At 51.7% G+C, this 26,663-nt stretch overlaps 1 protein-coding gene across 4 annotated transcripts in view; it reads left to right on the top strand.

Annotated features, from left to right (window-relative positions):
- Window positions 1–26,663, top strand: part of DIS3L2 (DIS3 like 3'-5' exoribonuclease 2) — a 285,589-nt gene that overhangs the window by 241,176 nt on the left and 17,750 nt on the right. For all 4 annotated transcript variants that reach the window (XM_053655254.1, XM_053655253.1, XM_053655255.1 and 1 more), the window contains one exon: window positions 10,248–10,327. In XM_053655254.1, the coding sequence (XP_053511229.1) occupies window positions 10,248–10,327 (80 nt within the window). The remainder of the gene's footprint in view (window positions 1–10,247; window positions 10,328–26,663) is intronic.

Genomic DNA, 26,663 nt, shown 5'->3' on the forward strand with positions numbered 1-26,663 from the left:
TCCCCAAAAAGGATTTGGGAAAACTCCCAACCAAGGAAATGGCCCATGAAATGAGTACAATAGAGAGAAGGACAATGAGAACAATAAAAGGAGGCAGAAGGATCCTGCTTTTGTGGGGAGGGAGATTTTCGTAAGGTCATTTCTTATAACAAAAACCTCACTGGAAGTCAAGGGATACTTTTTCTAGCTCTTATGTAAGGCTTGATGTTGGGGACATTAAATGTTATAGTGGACAGATTTTTACATTTATGGAGAACGAAGAAGGAGGTTTCATAAGGCTGTTTCTTAAACAAACTTTGGTGAAAACTGAAGAATGATTAAAGCAGCTTAAAGAAGGCAAGTGAGCTGGTGAACAAGCTCATGTCATGCATGGACATGACTTTCCTGTAGCCTCACTTGACTCAAGGACAAGCTGAGAGTGTCTCCCTGAGTGGGCAGCTGGCCTCTCACTGGGCTGCTGAGGACATGTTCCCCTCTCCCCTGCAGCATGTGGAGCAGAAGCGAGAGGCAACCCCTGGCACTGGAGGCCCCCTGAGGTCTGCAGTGGGGAGAGTCTGCACTGTGTGGGGCAGGGGCCCTCACTTTGGAAAGCAGATAGCTAGCCAGCAAGGCTGGTATCTTCTAAATGCAAAGGCACCCAGATGACAGCTCTCCCCTCCTGGAGGGCTAGGTGTGTCCCCGCAGTTAGCATGTGGACGCAGCTTTGGGCAACTCCAGTCTCAGCAGTGGTTGTCCTGAGCCCCAGAGCTCTGAGCAGAGAAGGGTCTGATCTGGTAATGTACCAGCACAGTCACCCTCTTTGTCCATGAAAGTCTTCAGAACTGCTTCAGCTGTAAGTAGGAAGAGCAAATTGGTTGCAAGTCCCTGCCTCGGACTGCCTGTGGCACATGCAGATGTGCTCACCATGCTTTCTTGTCCCTGTTGTCCCATCGCCCAGAAACTTGAGGGCAACAGCGTGGCACCATGCCAGGTAAGGCCTGGTCAGGACAGCTGGGGCAAGGGAATACCTGTTCTGCTGGAAGAGACCCCAGGGTGGGGAATGAGCGATTCTGGGTGGTTCTCGGCTGGTAATGAGGCAGAGCCGATGTGGGGCAGTGGCCAGTGGAGCTCTGCGGCCCCCGCCTTGCTGCTGAGCAATGAAATAACCCTCAAAAGAGGAGGCAGCCTGACATCGGGCAGAAGAAGCCAGGCCTCTTCTCCCCAGGGACCAGCTAGTTGGCTGAGGCAAACAGAACGGACCAGCAAGCGTGGCCCTAACCAAAGAGCCTTCCCCATGGGTCAGCTATAGGTGGAGAGACAGGCGGCTTTCCTTCTGAGCAAGTAAAGCCTCAGCATCGAAGAACCCTTGTCCTGTCATTTCTAACCTTAATGAGAATAGAACAAGCTTCTGGAACAGGGTGCGATGGGGTCGGGAGAAGGGGCTTTAAGTGAAAATGCAGCTGCAGGGTTTACAGATGGGGCCGCAGGGAGGCGTCATCCAGGGAAGCGGCCAGCCGCCCCGGAGACTGTCCAACACTAATGGGTCGGGAACTCCATGCTGAACGGCACCGAGCTCGGTGGGCCCCCGTGCCAGCGGATGGATGTATTTTTCTTGAAAGACCAAGGTGCCAGAAAGCTCCATGATTACGTTACTGGAGCAAGGTTCTGTTTTGTGGTTTGTGAAGTTGAGCGTCAGGGCTGCAGGGTTCTCTTGCTCTTTCTCACTCTTATTTTTTCCAGGTCAGAACCAGAGCCTGGGGTGGGGAGGAAAATCCTGCTGAATGAGCAAGTTCTTTCTTAAAAAGCTCCCTCCAAGTCCAAAAAGACTTCAGTGGACTTAGGAGAAAGAAACTTAATACATTGCCATAGAATCGTTGTGAACCCAGTGAGAGCCAAGTCCACAGCATCTTTGTCTTATAAAAGAAAGCAAAGAGGAGATGGAAAAAAAGAAATAATGCTTAGGAAATCCAAACCAAACAAGGAAAACTAAAGAAGAAAAACTAAAGATCACCTCAGAGAATGTGAAGATTTCCTTCTAATAAGATTCTCAATTACAAAACCAGGCTCAGGTAGAAGTGACTTCTCTCTTTATAAATGGCATACCTGAAATGTTTGAAACGGGATGGATCTGCCACTTGCAGCTTGAAAGAGAGCTGGACACCCTGCAAGACCGGTGGACTGTGCGGGGAAGAGTCATCCGTGGAGCGGCTGGAGGCCTCCCAGGCTGATCCTTGACCTGCGTTTGAACCTTGGTCCTAATAGCTAGCAGATTGGAGCAAGCTCACAGGCCTCCCGGAGAACCCATGTTGGTTTGAACTCAGGCAAGCTGGGCCACAGAACTATCACTCTTCTTTGACCAGCCACCTCTCTCAGGCCTCCCGTGAGCGGAACTTGGAGCTGGGCTCTGAGGTCGCCCCTGCTCGGCCATGGAGCAGCCTGCAGGTGCCGTCCAGGCCATGGCCAGAAGCCTGGTTGCCCATCCAGGTCACCTTGGAACTTTTGTGGACAAGACAGGCAATTCCTAAACTTCTTAACACATATATATATATATATATATATATATATATATATATATATTTTTTTTTTTTTTTTTTTTGGCCTATCCAAGGTCAGGCCAGGTGTTTTCAAAAGCAGCAGCAGCTCTGAGCTGGGGCCTTCCCTAGCTGGTGGGGTTCAGTGCCCGGGAGCCCATGTGTCACATTCTCTGGGAATGTGGCTGTTTGGGAAAGCCAGCAGTGCGCCGGAACAGACTGAAGACTGACACGCTCACTGGGCTAAGGGAGTATCTGGCACACCACCCTTAGCCACCCTTTCCGCCACGCTGTTTTGGTTAGCCTCATGAATGTGATCTGGCCTGTGTGGGTTGGCCTCCAAAGTAAGGACACATTTCCTTTAATAGTGACATTCAGCGACTCCATGCACCCCTCTCCTGCTTAGCCGGGACATTTGTTCTTCCCTGCAGGTTCACCTGAAGGGTCTTCCTCAAGCCATTTGAGAACCCTGAGGAAGACTTGGTCCTGAGTCAGTCATACTTGTTGCTCACCTGTTGCTACCTGCTGGGAGGATGGCCCTCCTGCCTCTCTTGTCCCCCCTCCCTCTCCCAGCCCAGAGGGACTGCAGGGAGGCCTCTGGTGGTCCTAGCAAACCCCAGCGGGGCCTAGACCTGGCATACCCACAGCGCACGGAGAAGGGCTCAGCTCCCCAAGGGTCCTAATAGCCCCCTCCACTCACCCAGATGCTTCGGCTCACCCACACTGCAGTTTCCCTGGGGCCCGCAGAGCAGGAGAGCTGGTCAGAAGGGGTCCTGGCAGGAGTCACACTCCTGCTGCGCCGGCCTGCCCTCCTCTGTCAGCTGGTGTGAGCCCCTGAAAGTGGAAGGCTCTTCCCTTTCCTGCCCAAGGGGGTAGCCTGTCCTTTGTGCAGCGGAGAGCCTTTCTTCTGACCAGACCCGCCTGAAGGCCTCCTTGCTGTGCAGGGCCCTTCAGGCCTTTTGCTGTCTTCCCCCCTTTCCCAGCCCCAGGACTGCTGTGGCATTGGAGCGGGCTGGTGGATGGGGGTGAGCTCTTGTCCTGCCGGATGTAGTGGCTTCCCTGGGGAGGGAGAGAGAGAGACCTCATGATGTCCCAGATGGCCGTCGTGCTGCAGGCCAACTCTCCAGGCGGAGCCTCTCTGTGGGCAGGTTCCTGCAGGCCTTGGTTAGAGCCGGCACCGACACAGGTACAGCCTGGGGTCTGCCTGTCTCCTTGCCGCGCCTGGCTTGTAGGACCCGCTCAGCGACTGCTGTTGGTGAAGGACCGAGTGTGCCTCTTCAAAGGCACTGGGGAGATGGGCCACCTGGGCACGAGAGAATTCGAGCCACTGCCTGTCGTCTGGTGGCACAGTTACTCAATGGGGGCAGGTGTGTGGCAAAATTTCTTCACTGACATAAGAGAAGGAATGACAAACTTGATAGCGAGATTGAATGACCAAAGAACTGTTCAGCCAGATCGCAGTGTGCCACCGGGCACAGAAGCCTGCAGGGGGCGTGATTCTGCGTCTGTACATCAAATGTCTGGAGTTGTTAATAGGTGAACAAAGTGTTCTAAATCCCTTCTGTGCAGTTCAGCCCACCAACCTGCACTGGGCACCTGCTGTGATGAGGGCAATAAGTGTTCTGGGTACCTGGGAAAGCTACCCACCCCAAGCCCTTGGGGTCACCGGGGAGAGAGGCCCTGCCTCCGGTTACCAGGGGTATGAGGAATGAAAGATATACTTTTACGGAAGCTCTAAGGATGTGTAGGGTCTCGCTGGGATAGGCAGGAAGGGCTCTCCTGGAAGCAGCCTTGGTGTGAGGAAGGTCACGGTGTGAATGTGCATCGCAGGGTCCAAAGTCATGCTGTGAGCCATGCGTCGTAGGAAGGGTGTGCAGCGCACTGCAGTGGGAGGACAGTGAGTCCCCCTTTCCTGCCCGGCAAACTTGTGTTCTTCTTTAAGAGTCCTGTCTTCTACTTTGAGGTCCTCCTGGATGGCACACCCTCCTCAGCACATGCCCAGCTCGCGCATCTCCCCGTCACAGTCCATATGAGCAGCCAACTCCACAGAGCCCAGACTGTGTTTAATTCATTTTGACATCTGACATATAGACAGCAGGAAGCCGTCACAGGTGCTTTAAGAGGGAAGTCTCATCAGGCTTGTGTTTCAGAAAGGTGGCTTAGCTGGTTGTGGAGCATGAATCAGAAAAGGGCCAAGGGAGTGGGTGAGCATTAGGATGTGTCACTGTCCTCAAGAGAAAGGGTGTGCAGTTACTGAACAGAACAGTGGGGGTCCTGAAGGCTGGCAGAGACCAGACACAGCTTGATCGAGGCTCTGCTCTGCTTGACTGTCGGTCTGCTGGGCCAGCTTCCTCTGTGACTTGGCTTCTTTCTCAGGCTGTAAATAAGCCACCTGCAGCAGTGCTGGTCCTAGTGCCCAGGAGCACCCAGCAAGCATCCCCTTATATGATGGGTCTCCACTGGGTCACGCATCCATTCCCAAAGCAGTCTCTGGGGCCAAGAAATGCCCTGTACAGATTAGCTTGAGTTTCTGTCAGTTACTGAAAGGTATATAATTACCTTAGAATTGTCAGGTCCAGCCTTGGAGATTGGATCTGCATCCCCTGGGAGCCCCTGGACTAGGGTGGAAGGGTGAACAGCAGAGAGAAACCAAGGTGTTGTTCAGAAGGAGGACATGACTGCTAGATGAGCGTCTGTGTCTGCCACCTGGGCCAGTTGGACTCATTCATTCATCTGTTAAAACATCCACATGGTAAGCACCCACACGCACCTGTGCACCTACGCACCTATAGGGCTGCACTTCATAGATGGTTTACCCGGGGACATCATCTTCCCGGGTGAGTCAGACCTCACATGGAGGACCCCCACGCCCACACACACCTCCAACTCTCCATTCCTTGATTTCTCCTCGGATCTTGTGATTAACCATTGTATCTCCAGGGTCAGACATGGCATATTCTCCGACCACAGCCTCCAGTCCCTTCCACTGCCTTGCCCAGGGTCTCCCACGACTCCTGTGCTTGATCTCATGGTCACCTGGTGAGCTGGTGTAGACCAGTGGTCAGCAGTGTGGACCATGCTTCATCTCTGCCACTGACTTGCCAATTTGGGCCAAATACTAAAATGCCTCTGTAACAGAGGGCTAGGAAACAAGCTCTCGGGCTGTTGGGAAGATGAAATTAAGTCGTGTGTGAAAGTTGCTTAGGACGGAGGACATGCTCAGTGTCAGCTCCGTACAAGACATCCGTCACCAGACCCTTCCGTTTTCTTCTAGCAAGCCCCTTGCAGTCCCATTTCCTGCCTCTCCCTTCTTAGAATCCCTGGTTCATCTGTTGCCAGTGTCATCTGTCCACTCTCTTGCTCCCTCAAACCCTCTTCTTCCCTCACACCTTCCTGGCAAATTCTCAGCTTTGGACCAACCTAACTTTCTTCATGCAATGTCTAGGGGGCTAGAAGAAACCAACTGGGCAGATGGTTGCTACACTAACCCCAGACCCCCCCGGCCTCTGCCAGCCCCCTAGCACCCCTGGCAGTCCTGCTCTCCCCTACTTAACTGGCTTTCCTCTTCTCCGAAGAAGCGGTTTCAGACTTCCGCCACTGTCCTCTCACTTCCACTCCTCCCTCACCGAATCCGCCCTTTCTTGCAGATAGTTTCACCTCTTAACTCTGAGAAACAAACAAATCAGACTGGAACGTTCCAAACCACCACCGTCTGCCGAATCCACAGATAGCCTCCCCTGCGAGCCTCCCCCACCCCTGCATCGGATTGTCATCTCAGACTCCTTGACTCTGCCCTTGTCTCCATCCTGCCTGTGTTTTTGACCCCTTTCTCTGTAGGGCCTCCACCTCGGCATTTAAACAAGTCTGATCATCTTAGAATACGCTCTCCTTCAGTCCCATGTCCCACCATCCTGCCCTTTGCATCCCACTCATTACCATCTAATTTTCTAGAAGAGTTGTATACGCTCACGATCCCCTTTCCTCACCTTCCATTCATTTGCAAACCCGTCACACCCAGATATCTGCCCCCGCCGCTCTCCTGAGAGTTTTTGTTGCTCCCTCCAGCAGATTCTTCATTTTGGGTGCTCATTCCTCTCTTACTGAACCTCTTAGAACAATTTAATGCTGCTGACTGCTCCCTCCTTACAACACGTTTTCCCCTTGGCTTCTGTAACCTCCTAACAGAAAAGTCCATGGCCACTCCTTCTCAGCCTCCATCGTCCAGCTTTTCCATGCTGCTGCCTCTTAGGGTCTGTCCAAGACCCTGTTTTTACTCTCCACACGCTCTCAGGACAATCTTGTCCACTCTGGTGACTTCAGTTGCTACTCACTTGGCACCCGCAAGTCCCCCCAGATTTGTGCCTCTAGATTACACTCTCCCTTACAAACTTCAGGGTTGTTCATGCAGCTGCCTGCTGGTTGCCCCCACTGAGGTAACACCATAAAGTCAGCTCTCCCAAACTAAGTTCAGGCCCTCTTCGCAGACCTGCTGTTCCTCCTCCTGTGGCAGCACCATCTACCCCACTGCCCAGGACGAAGAACTCCTCCCCCTCGCACTGACTTTATAACCAGACCATCACCAAGTCCTCTGATTCTGGTGAGGTGGAAAGAATATGGGTTTTGGTCGGAGTTCTCATTCTAATTGCGGTTTGGACAAATTACTTATCCTTTCTCAGCCTCAAGTGCCTCACCTGTAAAAAGAAAGCCGTAACACCTAATCCACGTGGCTGTGGTCAGAATAAAGGAAATACTCGACTGGTAGGCATCCAGTGACTGTCAGTTCTCCATTCAGGAGAGAGGAGCTCCCTCTGGTCTCCAGTCCCTTTGTCGCCCTCCCTGTTACCACCTCTGCTCACTTAGCTTTTTTTTTTTTTAAATCAGTATATATATAAGTTTCTTGACCTTATCCCCCTGGAATTAAATTACCCATAATTCTTTCATGACTAAGGACTACAGTTCATAGCTCATCATGCTCAACATGAAGAATTTGGAAAATGCAAAGAAAGTCAAACAATTGCTCTTGCCATTTTGATGTTCCTTCCAGTCTGTCTTCTATTGCAGTCTTTGTTGTTAATTATATCATTTTTCTATACATAATAAGTGTGCATCCTGGGGTGTTTTTTCCCATCTAATCCAGATATTTTTCCCAGGTTAATAAATTCTTTGTAAAGAATGAAAATTCCTTGTAAGTAGTGAAACGGCTGCATACTGTTCCTCACTGGCTGCATGCTGTTCTGCATGTGACCCTGGTGTAGTTTGTTTAACCCTCCTGCTATTGCTGGTCTTTTAGATTATTTCCAGCAAATAATACTAAGGTGAAGAGTTTCTCAAAAACAAAAAGTTTTCCTCCTACATTTATAATAATTTTTCTAAGCCATAAATTCATAATCTGAATCACTAGATCAAAGGATTTAAAGTTTTCTAAGTTGTCAGTCTTTGGAACAGAGTAGGTGAATATAGGCCTGACCTTAGCTACAAAGGTTGGGGGGGGGGGTGGTAAAGAGAAAGGGGTTATTTTAATAGATTTTTAAAAATAATTATTTCTTACTTTAAATTAGTTGAATGGATTAAACCATCCAATTAACATTTCTTTTTCAATACACAGCACTAGATGTGAGTTATATTAACAATCTTCCTTCTTTTTATGCTTTCAAGATAATTACTGCGATCGAATGCATAAAACAAAGAATATTTGTATAATTTCATCATGGGCATGCTGTTACTGTACTTGATTTCTTTCTTGGTGGTTCCAAGAAATTCTAGAATGATGTTATGTTTTTGTAACTGAATGAATTATATAGAACTTCTAGGTCATGTTTATTTTCTTGTAAGTAAAAATGTCTGCTTCAGGATATTCAGAAAATGTGATATTATTAATAAAACTCACCTCTATACTAAAAAAAAAACCAACAAAAAACAATTCTGTTTTACTGGAGGAGGGCTGGGAAGAACCAAGCAGTGCTCTGTAGGGAAAACATGCCTTTGACTTGAAGTTCTGGCTTCGTGATGGTAAAGAAGGGCTTGTTTCTGTTTTTGTATTTTTGTCCGGGTCAATAAGAGGACAAGCCATTCCTACAAGCTCTATTCCCTCTAAGGAAGAGAAAAATCGTCCAGCACCCAATGATGCAGATCATTAGCTATGTTAACAGCCTTGCAGTTAGGAAAAAAAGTTATAATAATGTATATCCTAATGTGCAGTTAATTTTAGTGAAAATTTCCCTAGTGATTTAAAAGTCCAGTGACTTTGTAAGTCTAGTAACTGGCTCTGCATTTGGAAATGTTAAAGTTGCCATAGCTCACTGGGCTCTAGAGTGAGACACATGGGACTTACCTGAGCACCCCCCCCCGCCACTCAGCCCCCCTCTGGAATCCAGAAAGAAACTGAGACTTCATTACCAGAATTCTTTTATTTTTATGTTTATTTTTTTATTTTTAGAGGGGAAGGGAGGGAGAAAGAGAAACATCAATGTGTGGTTGCCTCTAGTGCACCCCCTACAGGGGACCTGGCCCGCCACCCAGGCATGTGCCCTGACTGGGAAGCGAATTGGCCATGCTTTGCTTTGCAGTTCAGTGCTAAGTGCACTGAGCCACACCAGCCAGGGCTCATTACCAGAATTCTTGTTTGTGAGCCTTCCTAATCAGAACTAATGAATGCCTCCAAGTTAACATGTCCAAAATCAAACTTTTGACTTCCTATCCATATCCAAGTTCAGTCTTCCCACCCAGCAATGGAATACCTGCCTGGTTGTTCAAATCAAAAAATCAAACCATCATCGATTTCTCCTTTTTTGTCCTCACCACTCCCCAACTTCAAATCCATCAATATATCCTGTCGATTCTACTTCTAAAAGTTCACTCCAAAGATAAATCTCAGATTGATCACTTGTGGCTCTCTTGCCTGCCCGCACTCCCCTCCCAGCCTCTGTCGTCACCTGCCTGCTTTTCTCAGTAGCCTCCTGCAGGTTCCTGCATCTACTCTCTCCCCTTTAGTCTAGGCTCAACGTGGCAGCCAGACAGATCTGACCAAAGCTTAACTTTGACCAGGTCATCTACCCCTTCCATAAAACGTGTCATAGTTCTTCCTTTGCCATTAAGGTGATACCAAAACTTCTCATGTAGCTAAGAAGGTCTTGCATTTTCTGCCCCAGCCTTCCTCCCACCATCACTGCCCTGTGTGTGGCAAGTGCTGGCTTACCAGCCTTCCCTGAGTCCTGGAGCTCCTGCACCAGGCCCTCTGCTCTCTGCCGAGGAGAACCCCCTGCCCTCCCTGTCCTCCTCCCCTTCGTCCAGGCAGCTCCCCTTTCCCTCATTCCTAGTCTAGGTCCGCTCATTTACCCCTGGAGAAACATGGGAGGTTTGCCCTGCTTCAGAGGACCTATTTTAACTTGAAGTCATGTATATTCATTCGTTAGCTTATGTGATCATTGACATTCATCTCCTGTACTATAGACTGTGAGATCTGTGAAAGAGGCCGCTTTCTGCTGCTGGGCACTGTTCTTTCCCCGTCAGCTAGCTCAGGGTCACAAAGTAGGTGCTCAATGAATAACAGGCTGCGTGCTGAGTAAATAGAGTCCTGGCAACAATCCTTGCTGCCAGCAGTGTCCCTGTAAGACGGGCTCTTCCAAGTGGTGGCAGGCTGGGGGGGTATGATTTTGCTGCTTTTTTTTATTTCAACTGTCACAATGGACAGAGCATTCTACCTAAAACTTACTTGTTTTCTCTTCTCCCTGTATTCAGCTGAAGCTTGCTTTCACTCTGGACCACGAGACTGGATTGCCACAAGGGTGTTACGTCTACGAGTACCGCGACAGCAACAAGTAAGCCCCTCGGCGGGAAGGAGTGTCACCTCACCATGTCCTGCAGGGGTAGCACCTGTGGCCTTCCTCACACCAGGCTTCCCCTGCAAAGGGACTATCAGGGCGGGAATCCCACTTCTGTGACTGTCCCAGGAGATAGGCGGCAGAAAAATATTTCTCCTGTGACATCTCTTTGGGCCCTGAACAGAGAACTCAAAGTGCCTGCAGGAGAGCAGTTGTGTCTGTCCTGAAGTAGACCTTCCTTTCTGGGCTCCAGCTGTCCCCCAGCCCCGCCCCCACTTTATCTCCAGCCATGTGCCTGCTAACTTGGTTCACCGTGGGACTTGGCTTGCATTGCAGTTCTGTCGGACTATGCTTGAGTGTGCAAGTTTTGTTGTGATAGTCCGCCTTGTGGATTTTGTAGTTGGAGAGTTCCGAGTGCTTTTGGAGATTTAAAGAAGACCTGGAGGCCTTCTTAGGAACACGGCAGCTGGCATAGGTCTCTAGCCCCACCTTTCTCCTTGGCACCCTGCTTCCAGGACAGCGTGTTTTTGTCTGTGAGATGGGAAAAGTGGTGGTGAGTGAGGCAAGAAGAGTATGCCCTGGTGATGACAATGACAATGGCAGTGATGATACATAATGACAGCAACCACCACTGAGGACCTCTGCTGGGTATCAGGCACAGTCCTGGGACATCACTCTTGCTGTCCAATTTAATCCTCGTGACAGCCTGAAGAGGTTTCTTATAGCACAGATGCTGCCAAAGCCAGCACTGCAGTTTTCTTCTGTTGATGTATTTGCAGAAGCCGAGGTCTAGGGGACTTGCTCCTAGTCACTGGCCACAGCTGTGTGAGGCAGAGGCAGCATCATCAATTATCATCCCGGCTTGCTCCCTTTGATAACCCCAGTCAGTGGCAAGTACAGTACAGACTGAGGTCTGCACGTTTAAATGTCCAAACTGTCCCATCTTACTGGTGGAGGAACTCAGTAGCCACACATCAGTGGGGCTGTACGTCACCTTCCAGAAGAGAAACTCGTGTCTTTCTCAGGAACTCTCACTTTGTTCATGGTCTAGGTGGTTACTGGGTGCCCTTATGATCAAACCCCCCACTCGGGGTACTTTCAAAGCATTGCTGTTACCCTGGGGGGTTATCTTTAGGAGGAAGCCACGGTGAGCTCTTGTGTGCCCTTAGCTTCCACCAAACCAGTCGTTTAGGAAAGGCTGGCTGAGCACCCTTAACACCATCCTCCGCCTCTGGGTTGGCCTGTGCCAGGCTGCGTGGGCCATGGCGTCAGAACTGCCCTCTCAGCTTCTTGTCATTCCCAGAGACGTGGGGCTGGACTTGTCTGGAGTCCGGGGATGACAGGGACAATTGAGCAAGTCTCTGGGTGCCAAGGGCGAGCATGCTGGGGAAGAGGAGAAACATAAGCCCTAAGTTGCTTGGTGTGCGTTCGGCCACCCTGTCTGGCAGCGCCACCCTGTGCTGCCCGCTGCTCACTGGTGGCAGTGGAAACGGGTCCTCAGACCCAGGGCTGTACAGACTCCGTTTCTGGCCTGACTCTTTGCTCCCTGAAACAAAGGTCGGCAGAGCAGTTTTTGTTCAGCAGGAGACCCTTCCCAGTGCCCTACTGGCCTCCTTCCTTTAAGTTCCTGTGGCCCAATGATGGCAACTTTGGTTGCTTTTGAAGCTGAGAGGAGAAAACAGCCCCGCTCTGTTTCTTGGCCCACCCCTAGCTCCAGTGCACATGCGTATCAGAGTGAACAGTGTAAGAGGGGAATCTAGGGGCTGTACACACTGATAAGCTTTGGCCTTCAGAGACCTGAGAAAGAAGACGTTGGGAAACAGGGCAGGAAAGATGTGGTCCATTGCCTCCATGAGCCCTCTCCATGGCTCTGTCTTGCTAGTGTTCGAGGCAGTGTTCATTCTCAATCCGTGGACAGTTTCCTGACCTCACTGAGACTCAGGTTTCTTCTTCTGTTAAGAACAGTGGGACTGATTGTATCTACCTGGCGTGATTGTTGTGGGGATCTCGTGGGGTGACACGTGAAAACATCGTCACTGTCCTACATGTGGAATGCCCAGAGTGTCGATTGTGTCTCCCGCCTAAACACAAAGAGCACCTCCTGCGTTCCCTTCTGCTGTCATGGGGCCAGCACAGTGGCGTCCGTGAGCTCTGATGCAGCGGCCCTCGGAGTGCTGATTCGCGAGGGGGATGGTGCCCATGGGACAGCCCTAGGCTGTGTGTATGCGCTCTGTCCAAAGGCGACTCCTTTCCCCACTCAGGCATTGTGAAGGGACGCACAGAAAACTCCATGAGCTTGACCACGACTTTCTCTTCTCCCCCAGGCTCTGCCCTGTGTTCCTCTGTTTGCTTTTGGAACCATTTCCCCAGAAGTGCCTGAATCCCAATATTGGTGTAATAGCGATGTTCAGGAAGTAAGGGTATTTGCCGAGGGTCTTAAGGGACCGAATAACGTGGAGGTGGCCGCAGCAGAGATGCAGTTCTGCGTATGGGAGACGTTAGCTTGATATCTCAATATTAAGTTGCAATAATTAATTCTTGAAGCCACTGTTTGTTTTGTTCATTTCAGTTACCCTACTGACTAGTCCAGCACCTGGCAAATAATGCTGCATGAAGGGGGTAGGGGCACCCAATTTCATCCTCTTAGAGCGAGAACCTAACTATTGGGAGTCACGTCCCTTCCCAGCTTTTGCTGTAGGGTTACAATGAGGGTAACATTACTCATGACATCAGGGAAAACCATCTGCTGGGGTATTTATGGATTCTGAAAAACCAACGCGTAGAAGAAGGAAGCCGTAAAAATTTGGTTTAACCCTGCGGATAGAGTAGTAATTACAGCTTTTACATCAACTGCCTACAGTTTTTTGCCTGATAGTGAAACATTAAATGTGCCAGACGAACTTGCAGGAACCAAGTTTGATGGTCAGGCTGCACTTCGTTCATGACCTCGTGAGTGTCTGGTCCAGGGTGCATAGGAGTGGTCAGTCCCCACCTCCTGACAGCCCACACCAGGCCACGGGCTTACCCAGGTCGCTTCCAGTTCCAGAACTACTCAGGACAGACGTTACAGTCCCTGTTTTACAGATTACTAAATAAAAACAAATGAAGACTGAGAGTCCAAGAGGTTTGCCTGCCCAGGGTCATGCTGTGGTCAAGAGCGGAGCCTGAATTTTACCCCGGCTCTGACAGATGCCAAAGCCCAGCTGTGCTGTAACACCCGCTGCCTTTGTCTCGGCAGCTTACAGCTCGAGGGGTTTCTGATTCGCACCTCCTCTAAGCTGGCCTGCCCTCGGAGCTGTCTGTCTGGAAACCCCTGGGATTTCTAGTCCCTGCAGACCTTTGGGTGGATAGACAGCCTGGTCTGGTGGAGCGAGCTCTCAACATGTCATTGTGAATCTGAGTGTGGCCACTCTCTGTGGCAGGTCATCACCGTTGCCCAGGGTGCAGCCTACCCAGTAGAGATGTGAAGAGGCCAGTGCCCTGCAGGGGGGAGCCTGGGCAAGATGGAAGGTGCTGCGGAAGTCTGGGGGTGGCACCTGCCCTTGCAGCTGCCCGAGAGGCCCGGGCAGGGGCCTGGCAGGCCCAGGCTCCAGCTTTGGGCTGCCCTCTATGCCTCCCACGGGTTGCTGGGCCTGGCCTGGTCCAGAAACTGCCGGACACCCACAGCCTGCGCCCCACCTCCACCTTACTCTGGGGATAGGTTAGTTTGCTAAACCAATGAAACGAAAGAGTTTGGTTTTTCCTGCCTCGCTGGATGACTCATCATCAGAGCTAACAGCCGGCACCTCAAGGATTGGAGAATGCGCTCCTGCGGGGCTGACTTTCCTCAGCCGAAGTACCTCCCACCTCCACAGCCCACCCTGAAGGACAGTGGCGCTGTGACTTCCTGAGGGCAGGGCAGTCTGGTCCTCAATCCCTGTCCTCTCCCCAGTCTATGGGCACCTCTGAGCTCAGGTCACTGGCCTCTTTGGCTGCAGCGGGGTTCTGGGCCCGCGGGTTCTTTCCTCCAGCCCTTGATCACATAGTCCTTTCTGGATGCAAGGGCTTCCCAGCATGCTGGCCTGCCTCTGGGGGTCTGACCCGCTCGGCTCTCTGAGGTCTGATGACATTCTCCAAGCAGGCAGGGCAGACCAAGGGACAAGGCTTAGGGTCACACTGGGATTGTCCTGTTGTTTTGTTCTCATCACAGAGGTCATGCTGGGCCAGTTCAGGTGCACTGACAAGCAGACTCCAGGTGGGAGTAACGTGCAGGAGACACTTGCGGGTGAAGGGAGCACACAGGAGCTGCTGGGGCTGCAGCTGGCCTGCCCCTGAGAAAGAGCGGCTGGTGGGGGGAAGGAGGGCTGGTGGGCGGGGCCTCAGGTTCCGAGAAAGTTGTGGCCAGGCCGGTGGTGCACCCTTAAGCTCAAACTGCTGGTTGGAGGAGCTTAGAAAGGAGAATTGAGTGAGACAAACTGCCACCTCCATTATCCTAGTGGAACTCGGGCCCCAACTGGTCTTCCTCTCAGTTTGCGCCTCAGCAGGTCCTGGCAGCTCAGCTGGTAGTGTGGCCCAAACCTTCAGGGCAAGGTTTCTGAGCCCTTGGCTGTCCTGCCCTTCTCAGCACAGAGTTGACACATACATCTGCTCACAGTGGGGCAGGGGAGTCCAGGAGGTTTGCTGGGGTCCCACACATCTACCTCCCTGCCCCTCCTCTGACCTGGGTTATCACCCCAGTCAACTCCCTGTGGTGACTCCTCCTCTTATCTGCTAGTCGTGGACACACGCAGTCAAAGAATCCTGGCAACAGTCATCCCTGGCATTCAGAGGGACCCTTGCCGTGTTACCTCGGGCCTCTAGTGTCTCAGACTCTGCCACACACACTGCCCTCCCCTGCCTCCCCCGCCCCACCCCCACCCCCAGTGCTAACGAGTTCCCCTCTGTGGCTGCCTCTCTTGCTGTCCTCTCTGGCCTACAGAGGAATGCCACCACCAAACTCTGCGATGGTGCAGGCATCTCCCCAGTGTGTTTCTGATGGCCCTACTAAAGGGCTGTCCTGCAGGCCCTCTGTCCAGGGGCCTGCAGACTCAGTAATGCATCCATTCCAGCATGGCTGCTTCCCCGAGCCTCTCTGTTCCTGCACTGCTGTCTGCTAGGCCAATTCATTCCTATCCACTTTCTCCAGGCTTCTCAGGACCACCCAGCAGCAAGTTTGCCCCGTGCCCTAGGGTCTGTGCCAGGATGCTGAACCCCACATCTCAAGAAATTACCCCCAAGTCAATGAACTATTGCTCATCTGGTCTTATTTCCTGGTCCCCTTAATCAAGACCCTCAATTAGCAACTAACTGTTCTCACTCTTGGTATAAAACCTTTTTCATCTGCTGTCAGGCCCAGCAGGCCCCCAACTGGGTTGTCCGGGCTGTCAACCCTCTTTAGAGGACAGGCAGCTGGAAAGGAGGTTGGGGAGGCTCTTGATGAGTGGGGAGATCTCTGCGTGCCTTCTGGGACGGGGCATTGCGAGCCTTCCAGGGGAGCAGTGGGCCCCCTTTCAGTGAGCTGCCAGAGAGGCCCTCTGACTCTCCTACTTCGCCTTTAACTGTGTGCTGCAGGCCCTCGGGCGGTCACTGTGCCCTGCTGGACAGTGGCACGCCTCAGTAACCAGCCAACTCCACGGACCTGGGTTTCCCAGGCTTTCAAATGCTTCTGTCATCACAGAGTGACCGAAGGCTTTTCCCCAGGTCACCGCTGATGAATCTTCCAGCAGTTGGGCCCCTGCTTTGTGCCAAGGACTCTCCAATCCCCACATACCACTCCAAAGAGTGCCCCTCCTTTGACTGCCAGGTAGTGAGTAAGCCAGTCCCAAATTCCATCCTACTGTCTGATTTCTCAGATCTACTCCAGTGATGCTTGTGTGAGCTCAGGCCTTCTGAGAAGCAGGTGCCAGGACAGGACAAGATGTGCAGGCGGTGTGCTGAGGGAAGGCCTGTGGGGGTCGAAGGGAGGAGAAGAAATCAGGGAGAGAGCTTCCAGACCCCCCACAGCCATTGCCAGCTTAGAGTGAAGGATGCCTCTCCTGGGTCAGGAGAAAGGGGACCTTGAGATCAAGGAGAGGAGGGCTTTGGGGAATACTAGGAACAATGCAGTTGGAGAGAGGCTATGCAGAAGCGGCCTCCTGGGAGTGAGCCTGCAGCTTGTCATGTGCCTGTTGAGTCAGCCCCGTACCGTGCAGATGTGAGCTCCCTGTTTTCCATCACATCCCTCACTGCTGGGCGTCAGCCTGCCTGAGTTGCTGGAAGCACAGCGGTGATCAGTAAAGGATGTTTTTCTCCACCTTCCCCACCACGCGGAGAGTTGGAGGCGGCTCTTTGTTCCCTCTCATCACCTCACTCCATGCAGCGACAGTAATGATATCTTGGATGAGAAAATGCTGTGCTCATTTGACCTCAATTTTGCCTACAGGAAGAGAAAGGCGTATGAACACTTCTACAGACCATTTTATAGAGAGGGCTACTGATTCCCTGAGAGGTGCCCTGCCCAAGGTCAAGCTATAAACTGGCAGTAGAGCCAGCAGGCTTCTCCCTGGGAGACTGCCTTCCCCACATGACACTGATGCAGCAGGCCTGGAACAGCTCCACAGAGCAGGGCGCAGGGAGGGCAGCAAGGTCCAGGTCAGCGTGGCTGCCTCCTGTGTCCCTTGCATTGCCTTGGGGTTACAGTAACCCAGTCTCCCACAGATGTCATGTGGCTGGGGCAGAAAGAAGCTCTTAATCAGCTGTGCGCATCACGCCATTTCCCTGCTGCCGGGAGGTGGGGGAGGGAGCCTGAAGCCCTGTGTCAAAGCACTGGACCACCTCAGGAGAGGGTTCCCATGCTGCTGGGTGAGGGTGCCCAGCCTTTGTGGCAGTCACTAGCTCCTGGGCTCCTGCTGGTTTTCTGAGGCCAGGGCCGATCAGAGTGTGAAAACGCAGGAGGCAGCCCCAGCGTGAGAACGTGCTGGGCCGAAAGCACCGCAGACACATCAGTGCACAGGCAGAGGCACCCTGCTCCACGTTTCAGCGCATTTATGACTTAACATCCGCTCCACCCTTTTCCTCCGAAGTGCGTATACAGGAAAACGGACTTGACAGTGACCTCGCTTCTTAGACCGAGTTTCTGAACGATGGATGACACACACACGGGCAGAAGTACACGAATCACGTGCACCTAGTTCAAAGGAGTGTTAGAGTGAACACATCCACAGACTGTCACCCAGACCAGGCGGTAGAACGTTTCAGTGCCCCAGGAGCTTCCCTCTGTCCTCTCTCTCGTCCCCGGGGAATCCGTCATTTAACCTCAAACACCGTAGCTTAGCTTTGCCTGGTTTTGCGCTTTACGTAAATGGAATCATTCAGTACATTCTCTTTGGTGTCGGGATGTTTTCTTTGAGCATTGTGTTCGGGAGAAGTTGTCTCTGTTGCCTGTCCAGCGAAGGCCCGCTCATTTTCACTGCCGCAAGACTTCCCTTGTGTGAAGACGTAGCAGTTCGTCCAGTCTGTATTAGTTCAGACCACACTGGGTTGTGTCCCGCCTGGAGTTACTGTAAATCTGCTTGTACGTGCTTTTGGTGCGTGTGTGCTGCATGTATTCCTTTTTGAGTGTGGAACGAGCAGTGAAATTGCTGAGTCATAGGGAAAGTGTCCACGTAATGGGAACTGCCACACAGGTTTCGCAAGTGGCCGTACCAGTTTCAGACTCCCACCCACAGTGTACGAGATGTCATGTTTATTGGCCGTTCAGTAGAGCCTTTTCAAATTCCGCGCCTGTGTTTCTATGGGGTTTCTGGTTTTTTCTTGTTTATTTACAGCTCTCTTCATTCTGGATATGAGTCCTTTATTGATTTTACTTGTCACAAATATCTTCTGTGTGGTAGCTTGCTTTTCTTACTAACTTCGGTGGTGTTTCGATGAACAGAAGTTCTTCATTTCAATGTCATTCAGTGTATCAAATTTTTTCATTATAGTTAATTCTTCTTATATTTCTACAGATCCTATATTAAATCCCTTGAGAAACCTCTATTAAAATCCTGAAGACATGTCTATATTAGTTAGGGTTTTCCAGAGAAATAGGAACAATCAGGTATATATACAGCGCCCAAATAATACCCCTTTTTAATTACAAAATCATAAGCATGTAATTCTGTAACATAATAATATCACACCCAAACACACCATGTGACGTTTTAGGTGAAGTTTTCAAATTAAAACTATAAATTATTATACCCACATTATTACCCTACCAACCATACTCACGAAGTCCTCACTTCTGCCGGACCCTGTGTATTGAGGAGATTTGTCTTTGGGACGTGGCTCATGCGGTTCTGGAGGCTGAGAAGTCCCGTGGTCTCCGTGCTGGAGGCCCAGGAAGGCTGGTGGTGTGATTCAGTGGAAGCCAGAGGCTGAGAACGAGGGCAGTCCTCGGTGCACATCTCAGCCTGAGGCCAGGAGAAGATGAGGCGAGATGCCCAGCTCAACAACTGAGACAGAGAAAGGGATGACTCCCTCCACCCTCTCCTTTTTTTCTGTGTGCTCTGTTCAGGCCTTCAGCAGATTGGGTGATGCCCCCACACCGGGGAGGGCTGCCCGCCTGCCTGAGCCCACTGACTCAAGTGCTCGTTGACACACCCAAAACACCCTCCCAGACACACTAAAAAATAGTGTTTGATCTGGCACTCATGGCCAGTGTAGTCGACACACAAAATTACCCATCAAATTGTGCTACATTATCTTCTACAAGCTCTGTTATATTACCTTTTACATTTTATGCCTCTAATCTACTCAGAATTGGGTTTTCTTTTTTTTTTTTTTCCTTTATGGATATCTAATTGACCCAGCATCAGTTGTTGAAAAGATTTTGCTACTAGTCCATAGCGCCACCTTCACCAAAAATGAAGAGCCCACGTAAGCACAGGTCTGTTTCTGTAGTGCGTTTTGTTTCACGGATTTTGTCGGTCTGTTCTTGTGCCAGTGCCACACTGTCCTAATTATTGTGCTTCTCTTAAATGTCTTGCTATCCAGTGGGGCTACACTTTCCACCTCACTCCTCTTCTCTAAAGGGCATCTAAGCTATTCTTGGCCCTTTTGATTTCCACATAAGTTTTAGAATCAGATTGTCAGTCGCCACACACATGCACCAAGCTTTCTGGGATTTGTATTGAAATTGCTTTGACTATATAAGTTAGTTTTGGAAAAATTGATACTTTCATGATAGTGAGTCTTCTACTGTACAGACATGGTACATGACAGTCTTTCTTTAGGTTCTCTTTAATTTTTCTCAGTAATGTTTTATAATTTTCTAGGTAGAGGTCTTGCCCATCTTTCTTTAGACTACTCCTAGGTGTTGGATATTTGTGATACTATTTTAGATGGTGTTTATAAATTTTCTTTTCTCTTTATTGCCAACATATAGAAATACAACTTGTTTTTATTGACCCTGTTTCCAGTGGCCTTGCTAAATTTAATTTTCAAAATCAAATAATTTATTTGTAGATTCTTTTTTATTTTCTGTATACCCAGTTATGATATCTGCAAATAATAACAGTTTTACTTTTTTCTCCCATTTCTCACACCACGTATTTCTTTTTCTTGTCTTATTGCACTGTGCAGCATTTAATGGAAGTGATATGAGAAGGCATCCATGTCTTATTCCTGGTCTCAGTGAGAAGGGTTTTTACCACAAGCTTACTTTTAGATTGTGAACACTTACACTGAAAGTTTTGCTAGCACAAACTTGATTTTGCTTGTCCCCAAGATGAGCTTTCAATTTGGGAATACTTTTAAGTTTGAAATGTAGCAGAGATGGTTTGTAGGCTAGTAGCTGGGTGAATAGAATTCGTTTTTTATCTTACAGAAAAGGAGCTAATGTTTATCACAAGACTGTGGCTCTGTATTTTAACCTTGTGAAGATTTTGCCCTATCCGTTTTACAGAAGGACCTCATGACTGGTACAGCTGAGCAGGAGTTCAGGGAGATGTATTGGACCAGAGCTCAGGCTGTTCTTACTGCACCCAGTTTCCTGGAAGGAAATTGAATGTATAATCCCCAAGGTGACGAAATTATCACTTTTTAAAAAGATTTTATTTATTTATCTTCAGAGGGGAAGGGAAGGAGAGAGGGAGAGAAATATCAGTGTACAGTTGCCTCTCATGTGTCGCCTACTGGGGACCTGACCTGCAACCTAGGCATGTGCCCTGACTGGGAATCGAACCGCGATCCTCTGGTTCACAGGCCCATGCTCAATCAAAGCTACACCAGCCAGGGATCACTTTTGTCTTTGATCTCCAAGAGAAAGGTTGTCACACTGCTTCATAGTTGTATTTAACCTCTTTTCCTTCACCCTCCTCCCCATATCTTCATATAACTGTCACCTGTCCCGTACCATCTTCCTCTGATTTCCGTTGCCGTGGAAGCAAACTTGGGCTCCTGGAGCCCTCCCACCTCCCTGGGACCCTGAAGGGCTGCACCTGCAGTTCTCCTCAGCCACCTGGCCAAGCCACCCAGCAGGCCAGGTACAGGGTCTCCCCTGGTGTCTGCTGCCATGGGTGCTCTCATCTGACTCCAGAGGGTGGGAGGGGTGATTGAAAGCTCTCCTCCAGTCAGGCTGCCTGGGCCGTGGCTCTTTCTAACCTCAGCTGTCCCAGGTTGAGGATGGTGAATCCTGTGTGGATACTCAGAAGCTTTCTCTGCTGAGATTCAGAGAGAAGGAGGAAGAGCACAGGGAGGGTAGAGACCCAAACCCAAACCCCACCAGCCATGAGCTGCCCAGGCGAGGATGTCCTTGTTATTCTTATACCCTTCCTTTTGCAGACCAAGTAACTACCCAGGGATGACCCAAGAGATCTCCCCACAAGACAGAAAATTCTAGGATACCAGGAACTCTCGAGACTAAACACTTGTAAATTCTCAAAGACCTTATTAAAGAAAGTGTTTTCTTCATTGATTTCACACAGGGCTACATTAAGCACATACCGTTTTTTCCTTCTTGAGTTAAATTTCTTTGCGCAGTTCTGCCTTTTTCTTTCCTTCTATTTCGGCAGTGCCTGCAGATCTCTTCGTTCTGGGGGGTCTCCCGGGGCTGCAGCACCCCCGTGTGACTAGGGTCCTTCTGTTGTTTTCTTCCAGAGGCTCGTTAGCATGTGGTGACCCACTCTTAACCACGAGAGAGGATGGGCAGAATTGGCATGTTTGTTTTCTCTGTGCCTCTGCCTGCCACATCTACACCCTTTTCATAATTTTGTGGCATGAGCCGTGTCTCTCATTCTGCCTCTCTGGGTATTTGTCCATCCACAGGGTTATATGTGGGAAGACTGCTCTTTGGCCCCTAAGATTGGTTTTAAGAGCAGCTGAGGTTTAAAACTGCGCAGTTTTCAAACCCAAGGGCTGGCCCCTTTGCAGTCCTTCTAGATGAGGCTGCTGGTGTTCCAGCTGCTCCCCTGCCTGAGGGACAGGCCTGCTCAGCTCCCAGCAGGTGGACGTGTGCCTGTGGCCCGCTCCATGCCGGCCTGTCACACCAGACTCCAGGGCATGTCTAGATACTTAGAGCAGCGAGTCCTTTTGCACAAACACCCTCTCTTGGGCACCTGGAACACAGAGGCCTGAGACACTCTCAGGGAGGGCAGCCCATACAGGAAACGGGCCACAGAATTGCGTGTTGGCTCCAAGCCCGAAGAAAGGTGCCCGTAGCCCTCACCTCCTGCAGCTGCCTGGCAGGTAACCAGAACGTGCTTGGCTCTCAGCTCCTGGCTGTGCTGTTTGTGGGGAAGTGTTTCAGATCTGTCTTCACTGCTACTCCCCAGTTCTCCGGGGCACTGTGGCTTTTTCTTGGTGGTTGGAGAGGAAGCCTCCGGAGCCTGAAGGAATTGCTATGCTTGATAACAAAGGCCATCAATTGATATAAATCACAGGCTGCTTCATTTATTTAAGAGGAATTGAACACAGTGATTCTCTCTTCTTAGTGAACTTCTCCAGTGGTCAGCACCCAGGTGAGAAAGCCTTCACTGAGGGACCCAGCAGGCACCCAACTCATGGCCATTGAGTCAAGTGAAAGAAAGGGTGGGCTTATGCAGCTGCTCTGGGACCCCAGCAGAGCAAGGCCTAGCTGAGGTACAGAACACGTGCCACCCCGCTGAGCCCTGTCTGCTCCAGGGACATGCCAGGCACTGCTGGGCCAGGCTCCAAGTAGAAGATGAAGGAGACACGGTCTCCGCCCTCCACGTCCAGGATGGTCAGTGGGGGCCAGTTCAGAACATGAGAGTGGACTGGGACGGCAGGGGACACAGCTCAGTTCCTGGATTGAGGACTTGCTGTCGTCCCAGTGGGACTGAAGGGCACTCAGAAGTGAGGCCACCCCACAGCCCTCTTCTGCAGCCTCCTCACACGCCGTCCAGCGGGCTGCTGCTCCACGTCTCACACAGCGGGGGCCAGCCCGTCCCTTACGTCCGAGCATCTGGAACCTCGGGGAAGGAACTGCTCGGTAGAACCATATTTTCACCTGGGAAAGGACGCATTCTTTCACACACCAGAACTTTTCATTTAGACACCCACTGTTTGCTTTGGTGGTGTCAACTGGACATAACGTGGTCCTTCTGAGCACTTAGGCTTGTTCACAGCATTTAGGTTGTGGCATCCGAGGACTTCCCTTGTGGGCTGCTGCGCCACCTACACCGAGTGCCCCACACTGCCCAGTGTCTTCAGTCGACTTCACGAGGCCCTGCCCCACCTGCCTGTGGCCCCCCTCACAGTCACTTGTCACTTCCCCACCACCGTGCAGAAGGAGCTGACAGCACCCTCTCCAGGCTGGTGCAAGTGAGGCCCCGTGGGGTGCAAGGTCAGTCAGGAAGCCCCATGGAGGGTCAGACCGGTCTGAGAAGAGAGGAGGCTCTGAGTGACATCCCTGGGAGCCACAGTCGGTGCCCAGCTCCCATTCCTGTGCCGCTGCCCCCGGTCTTTGTTGCCGGGTTACTGGTCCTGCCCTGCGGTTCAAGTGCTCCAGACTGTGCAGCTGGGTTCCAGACAAGTGAGAGGAGGCCATGCTTTTTAAATCAGCTTTTGAAATGAATCATTTTGTGCATTCATCATGTTAGAGAGTTCCTCCTAGTTCTAACAGCCCTCCGGTCAAATGTAAATCTGTTCCTCTTGTTAATTGTCAGTGTAAAGAAAGACCAGTCAGCTTGTTGCCATCTTTGCATCGTAAATATTCTAAGAAACCATCGGATCTTCGGTGTCCTGTTCTTGAAGCCTAAGGCACTCTTCACCCCTTAGGCCTTCCCCACTGTCAGCGTCATCATACGTGACTCCTGTGCTGTCCGTGTGCCATGTGACCCACCAGGACCCCCCGAGTGCCCCGCAAGCCGAGCTTCCGTCTGGCCTCCTGGAAGCGTCGCTGTGGCTGAGGGTGGGGGAGGCGTAAAACCAGTTTGCTTAGACTGTCTGAGGGCTCCAGCGCCCTAAGTGCTGAGAACACTCTGTGGGAGCTCAGGAAATCCATGCTGCAGAAAAGAGCCAGTTTGAGACTCTGGGAAAATTCTGATTGGGGGAATGAGTACATGTCCGTCTTCTGAGCCCCTGTGCCCAGGCGAGGGTGGCCTCTCCGTTCCAGCCCAGCACAGTGCCCAGCCCGCCCAGCAGGTGCCGGCTGACCGGCTCCGGGAGCAGGCTGCCTCTGCTCTTACCCCTCATGGTCTGTATTCCTAACATTTTTCTGTTTTTAATAACATCAGGCTCTCTTCACCTTAAGGCTTTCACAATTATAATCATGAATATGTATGGGATCCATAACGCCATGCCAGGCCCAGAGATAAGTGTTCTACACAGTTACTCTCTTCATCCTCACGGACAAACCTGCGGGCCAGCTAACCGGCCGCAGTCATCTGGGCAGTGCGTGCTGGGCCACTCCCCACCTTTCCCTCCAGTGAGTGAGTGAGCACATAGGTGGTCGCTGCTGTGCTGGCCTCCGCCTGTGCCCAGGGAGAGCCAGCCCCTGCCCACCTCACTCGTCCTTCCCACAGGCCAGGCCTGCTGGGAACCTGAGGCTGGTGCCACTCAGAGCCCCCACAGAGCTGGGCTGGAGCAGGGAGCCGCAGGAGGCACGTACCCGATGGCTTGTTTCCCACTGCCAGACTTGGAGAGCGACCCCCAGGAATCCCTCAGTGCGAGAGGGGAAGAGCTCGCAGGAGGTCTGCCCACACGCCTCGTCGGTAGGAGGGTGATTTGCCGGTGTTTTCAGCTCTGACCGAGACCCGTTCCTTGGCCTTTGTTGGACGCCTGCTCATGCCAGTGCTGCTGAGCGCGGGTGACGAGATAGGCTGTCCTCCCTGCAGCACTCAGCCCACTGGGGAGGACGTGTGTAAAACAGCATTCGTGGGGGGGCGAGGGCCATGGCGGAGGTACACAGAGGATGCGGGGAGCAGGCTCCCAGTGACGTGCCGCTCCACGTGGGAAAGCCCGTGTAGCTCAATGCCTGTGTGCTGGTTGGCCATCTCCAGCACTCGGGGGAGTCAGCGTGGGAGGCCCACCCCACCCAGGGAAGGCAAGTGCTCTCTGGCAGGTGGCAGGGTGGGGGCAGGGGACAGAAGCGAGGAGAGAAGAGGCTGGCTGGGCCCTGGTAAGCTGAGCTCAGCATTGAGGGCTGGCTTGTAGGGCCCTGCGTTCTGTGGTGTCAGGCTTTGTTGGAGGAGAGGGACCCACTGAGGGTCATGGACAGAAGGAGAATGGTTCTCCCCACCCCATTCTACCCCTGACCACCTCTCCTTAAAACTCCAGGAGCGTTCCCAGATACAGCACATGAGTGGGCCTCAGCCCTCCGCAGGGAGCGCCTCACCGCCCCCACACGGCTGCTGCAGCCGTTCCCGGGTAGAGGGGCAGCATCAGGCTCCATGTGAGGTCGGCATCGGACGCCACTGAGCTGTACACTGCCTATAAGGACGTCCTCACACCAGCGACTGTGTCACTCCGTTGTTACACATGACCATTTGGCAGTAGCTCCTCCAACATCCAGATGTATTATGTGAGGAACTGTGCTTGAGGGTCACATAGACCGGCTGGTATGCGGCACCGGACTGGCAGAGGCACCGTTAACCAGGGAGCACATCACTCCCCCCACCCACCGCAGTGACTTCATGGGAGCCACAAGAGCCAGATCGAGGGCAGACAAGATGCAGCCAGGGGTTCACAGGGCCCAGCAGGGCATCAGGCAGGGCCACCACCCAGGTCGGGCCAGCCAGGCTAAGGCCAGAGAGCCCTGGGGGCTGTGGCCTCTGCCAAGAAGAGCGATACCCACCTGAGGGAGACCTGGGTAGAACTGACTTGGTCATCCCAACATGGATGGCTACCTAGCCCTGGCCTGAGCTACCTGTGAAGGCCTTTGCTGAGGCAGAAATCTGGTTAGTGTCCAGGTGCCCAGCTTTCTTAAAGCATCTCTGAGTCAAGGATAAACAGGACTCCCCTCTACACCCTGGGCTGCCCTAAAAGATGAACTTGGAGCTACTGTTCAGGGAAGTGGAATGGTGGGGTCCATCCAGGCATTGACATTTGCTGGCCTTTCAGTCGGACTTGCATTGAGTCAGCTCACCTGGAGGGGTGAAGGCCTAATCCAGTTTGTTCTGGCCTTGGGTCTAAGGTAGAGTTGAGGGTGGCATCTGAAAGGGCTGAATCTTCACACAGCCTGTGTTTGGGAGCTTTCGCTGGCCAGAGGCCCAGGGGTAGAAATGAGGTGACGCCAGCAGTCTCCCTGCTCGCCACCCCTGCCCCTTTCTGTGTGCCTCAGTGTCCCTTGGACATGGGCTGTGCGCGCGTCTGGGCAGGGACGTGACAGTGTTGGGTAAACCCAAGGCTCTGGATGGAGACATATCCATTTAAACCACTCTGAACCCGGTTCATAAAACTGTGGGGCAGGATTTTACCATGTAACTAAGGAAGGTGCGACACGCTGCATCCCAGTGGGCGATAAGACAAGTGTTCAGTGGAAAGCAGCCCAGGAAGAGAGTTTTTTGATAATCAACTGGGTTTCATGTTTACCGTGAGGCAGGCTGTCCTTGGACAGGAGTGTTCATCAATCAGGTGACCGGCAAATGAGCCCCAGCACACTTGTCACCCTGCGTGGGATCTAAGTGGTAACCACCCACAGGCGAGTCGGAGTTTCATGCGAGCAGATTCAGCGAGTCCCACGAGGCTGGCAGAAGCTCTCGTACTTTCATCTGCCGAGTTCGCATGCCGGCCTCCCAGCAGCAGAAAGCTGAGGTCAGCTGCAGGCCCCAAGCCGCCACCTCAAGGCACCCGCCCCAGAAACAGGCCTTGTTCTCCCTTCAGCATTTCCCTGTGG

The sequence above is a fragment of the Artibeus jamaicensis genome, unplaced genomic scaffold (assembly GCF_021234435.1).
Source record: "Artibeus jamaicensis isolate MK-2021 breed Jamaican fruit bat unplaced genomic scaffold, CSHL_Jam_final contig_944, whole genome shotgun sequence".
Classification (NCBI taxonomy): Eukaryota; Metazoa; Chordata; class Mammalia; order Chiroptera; family Phyllostomidae; genus Artibeus; species Artibeus jamaicensis.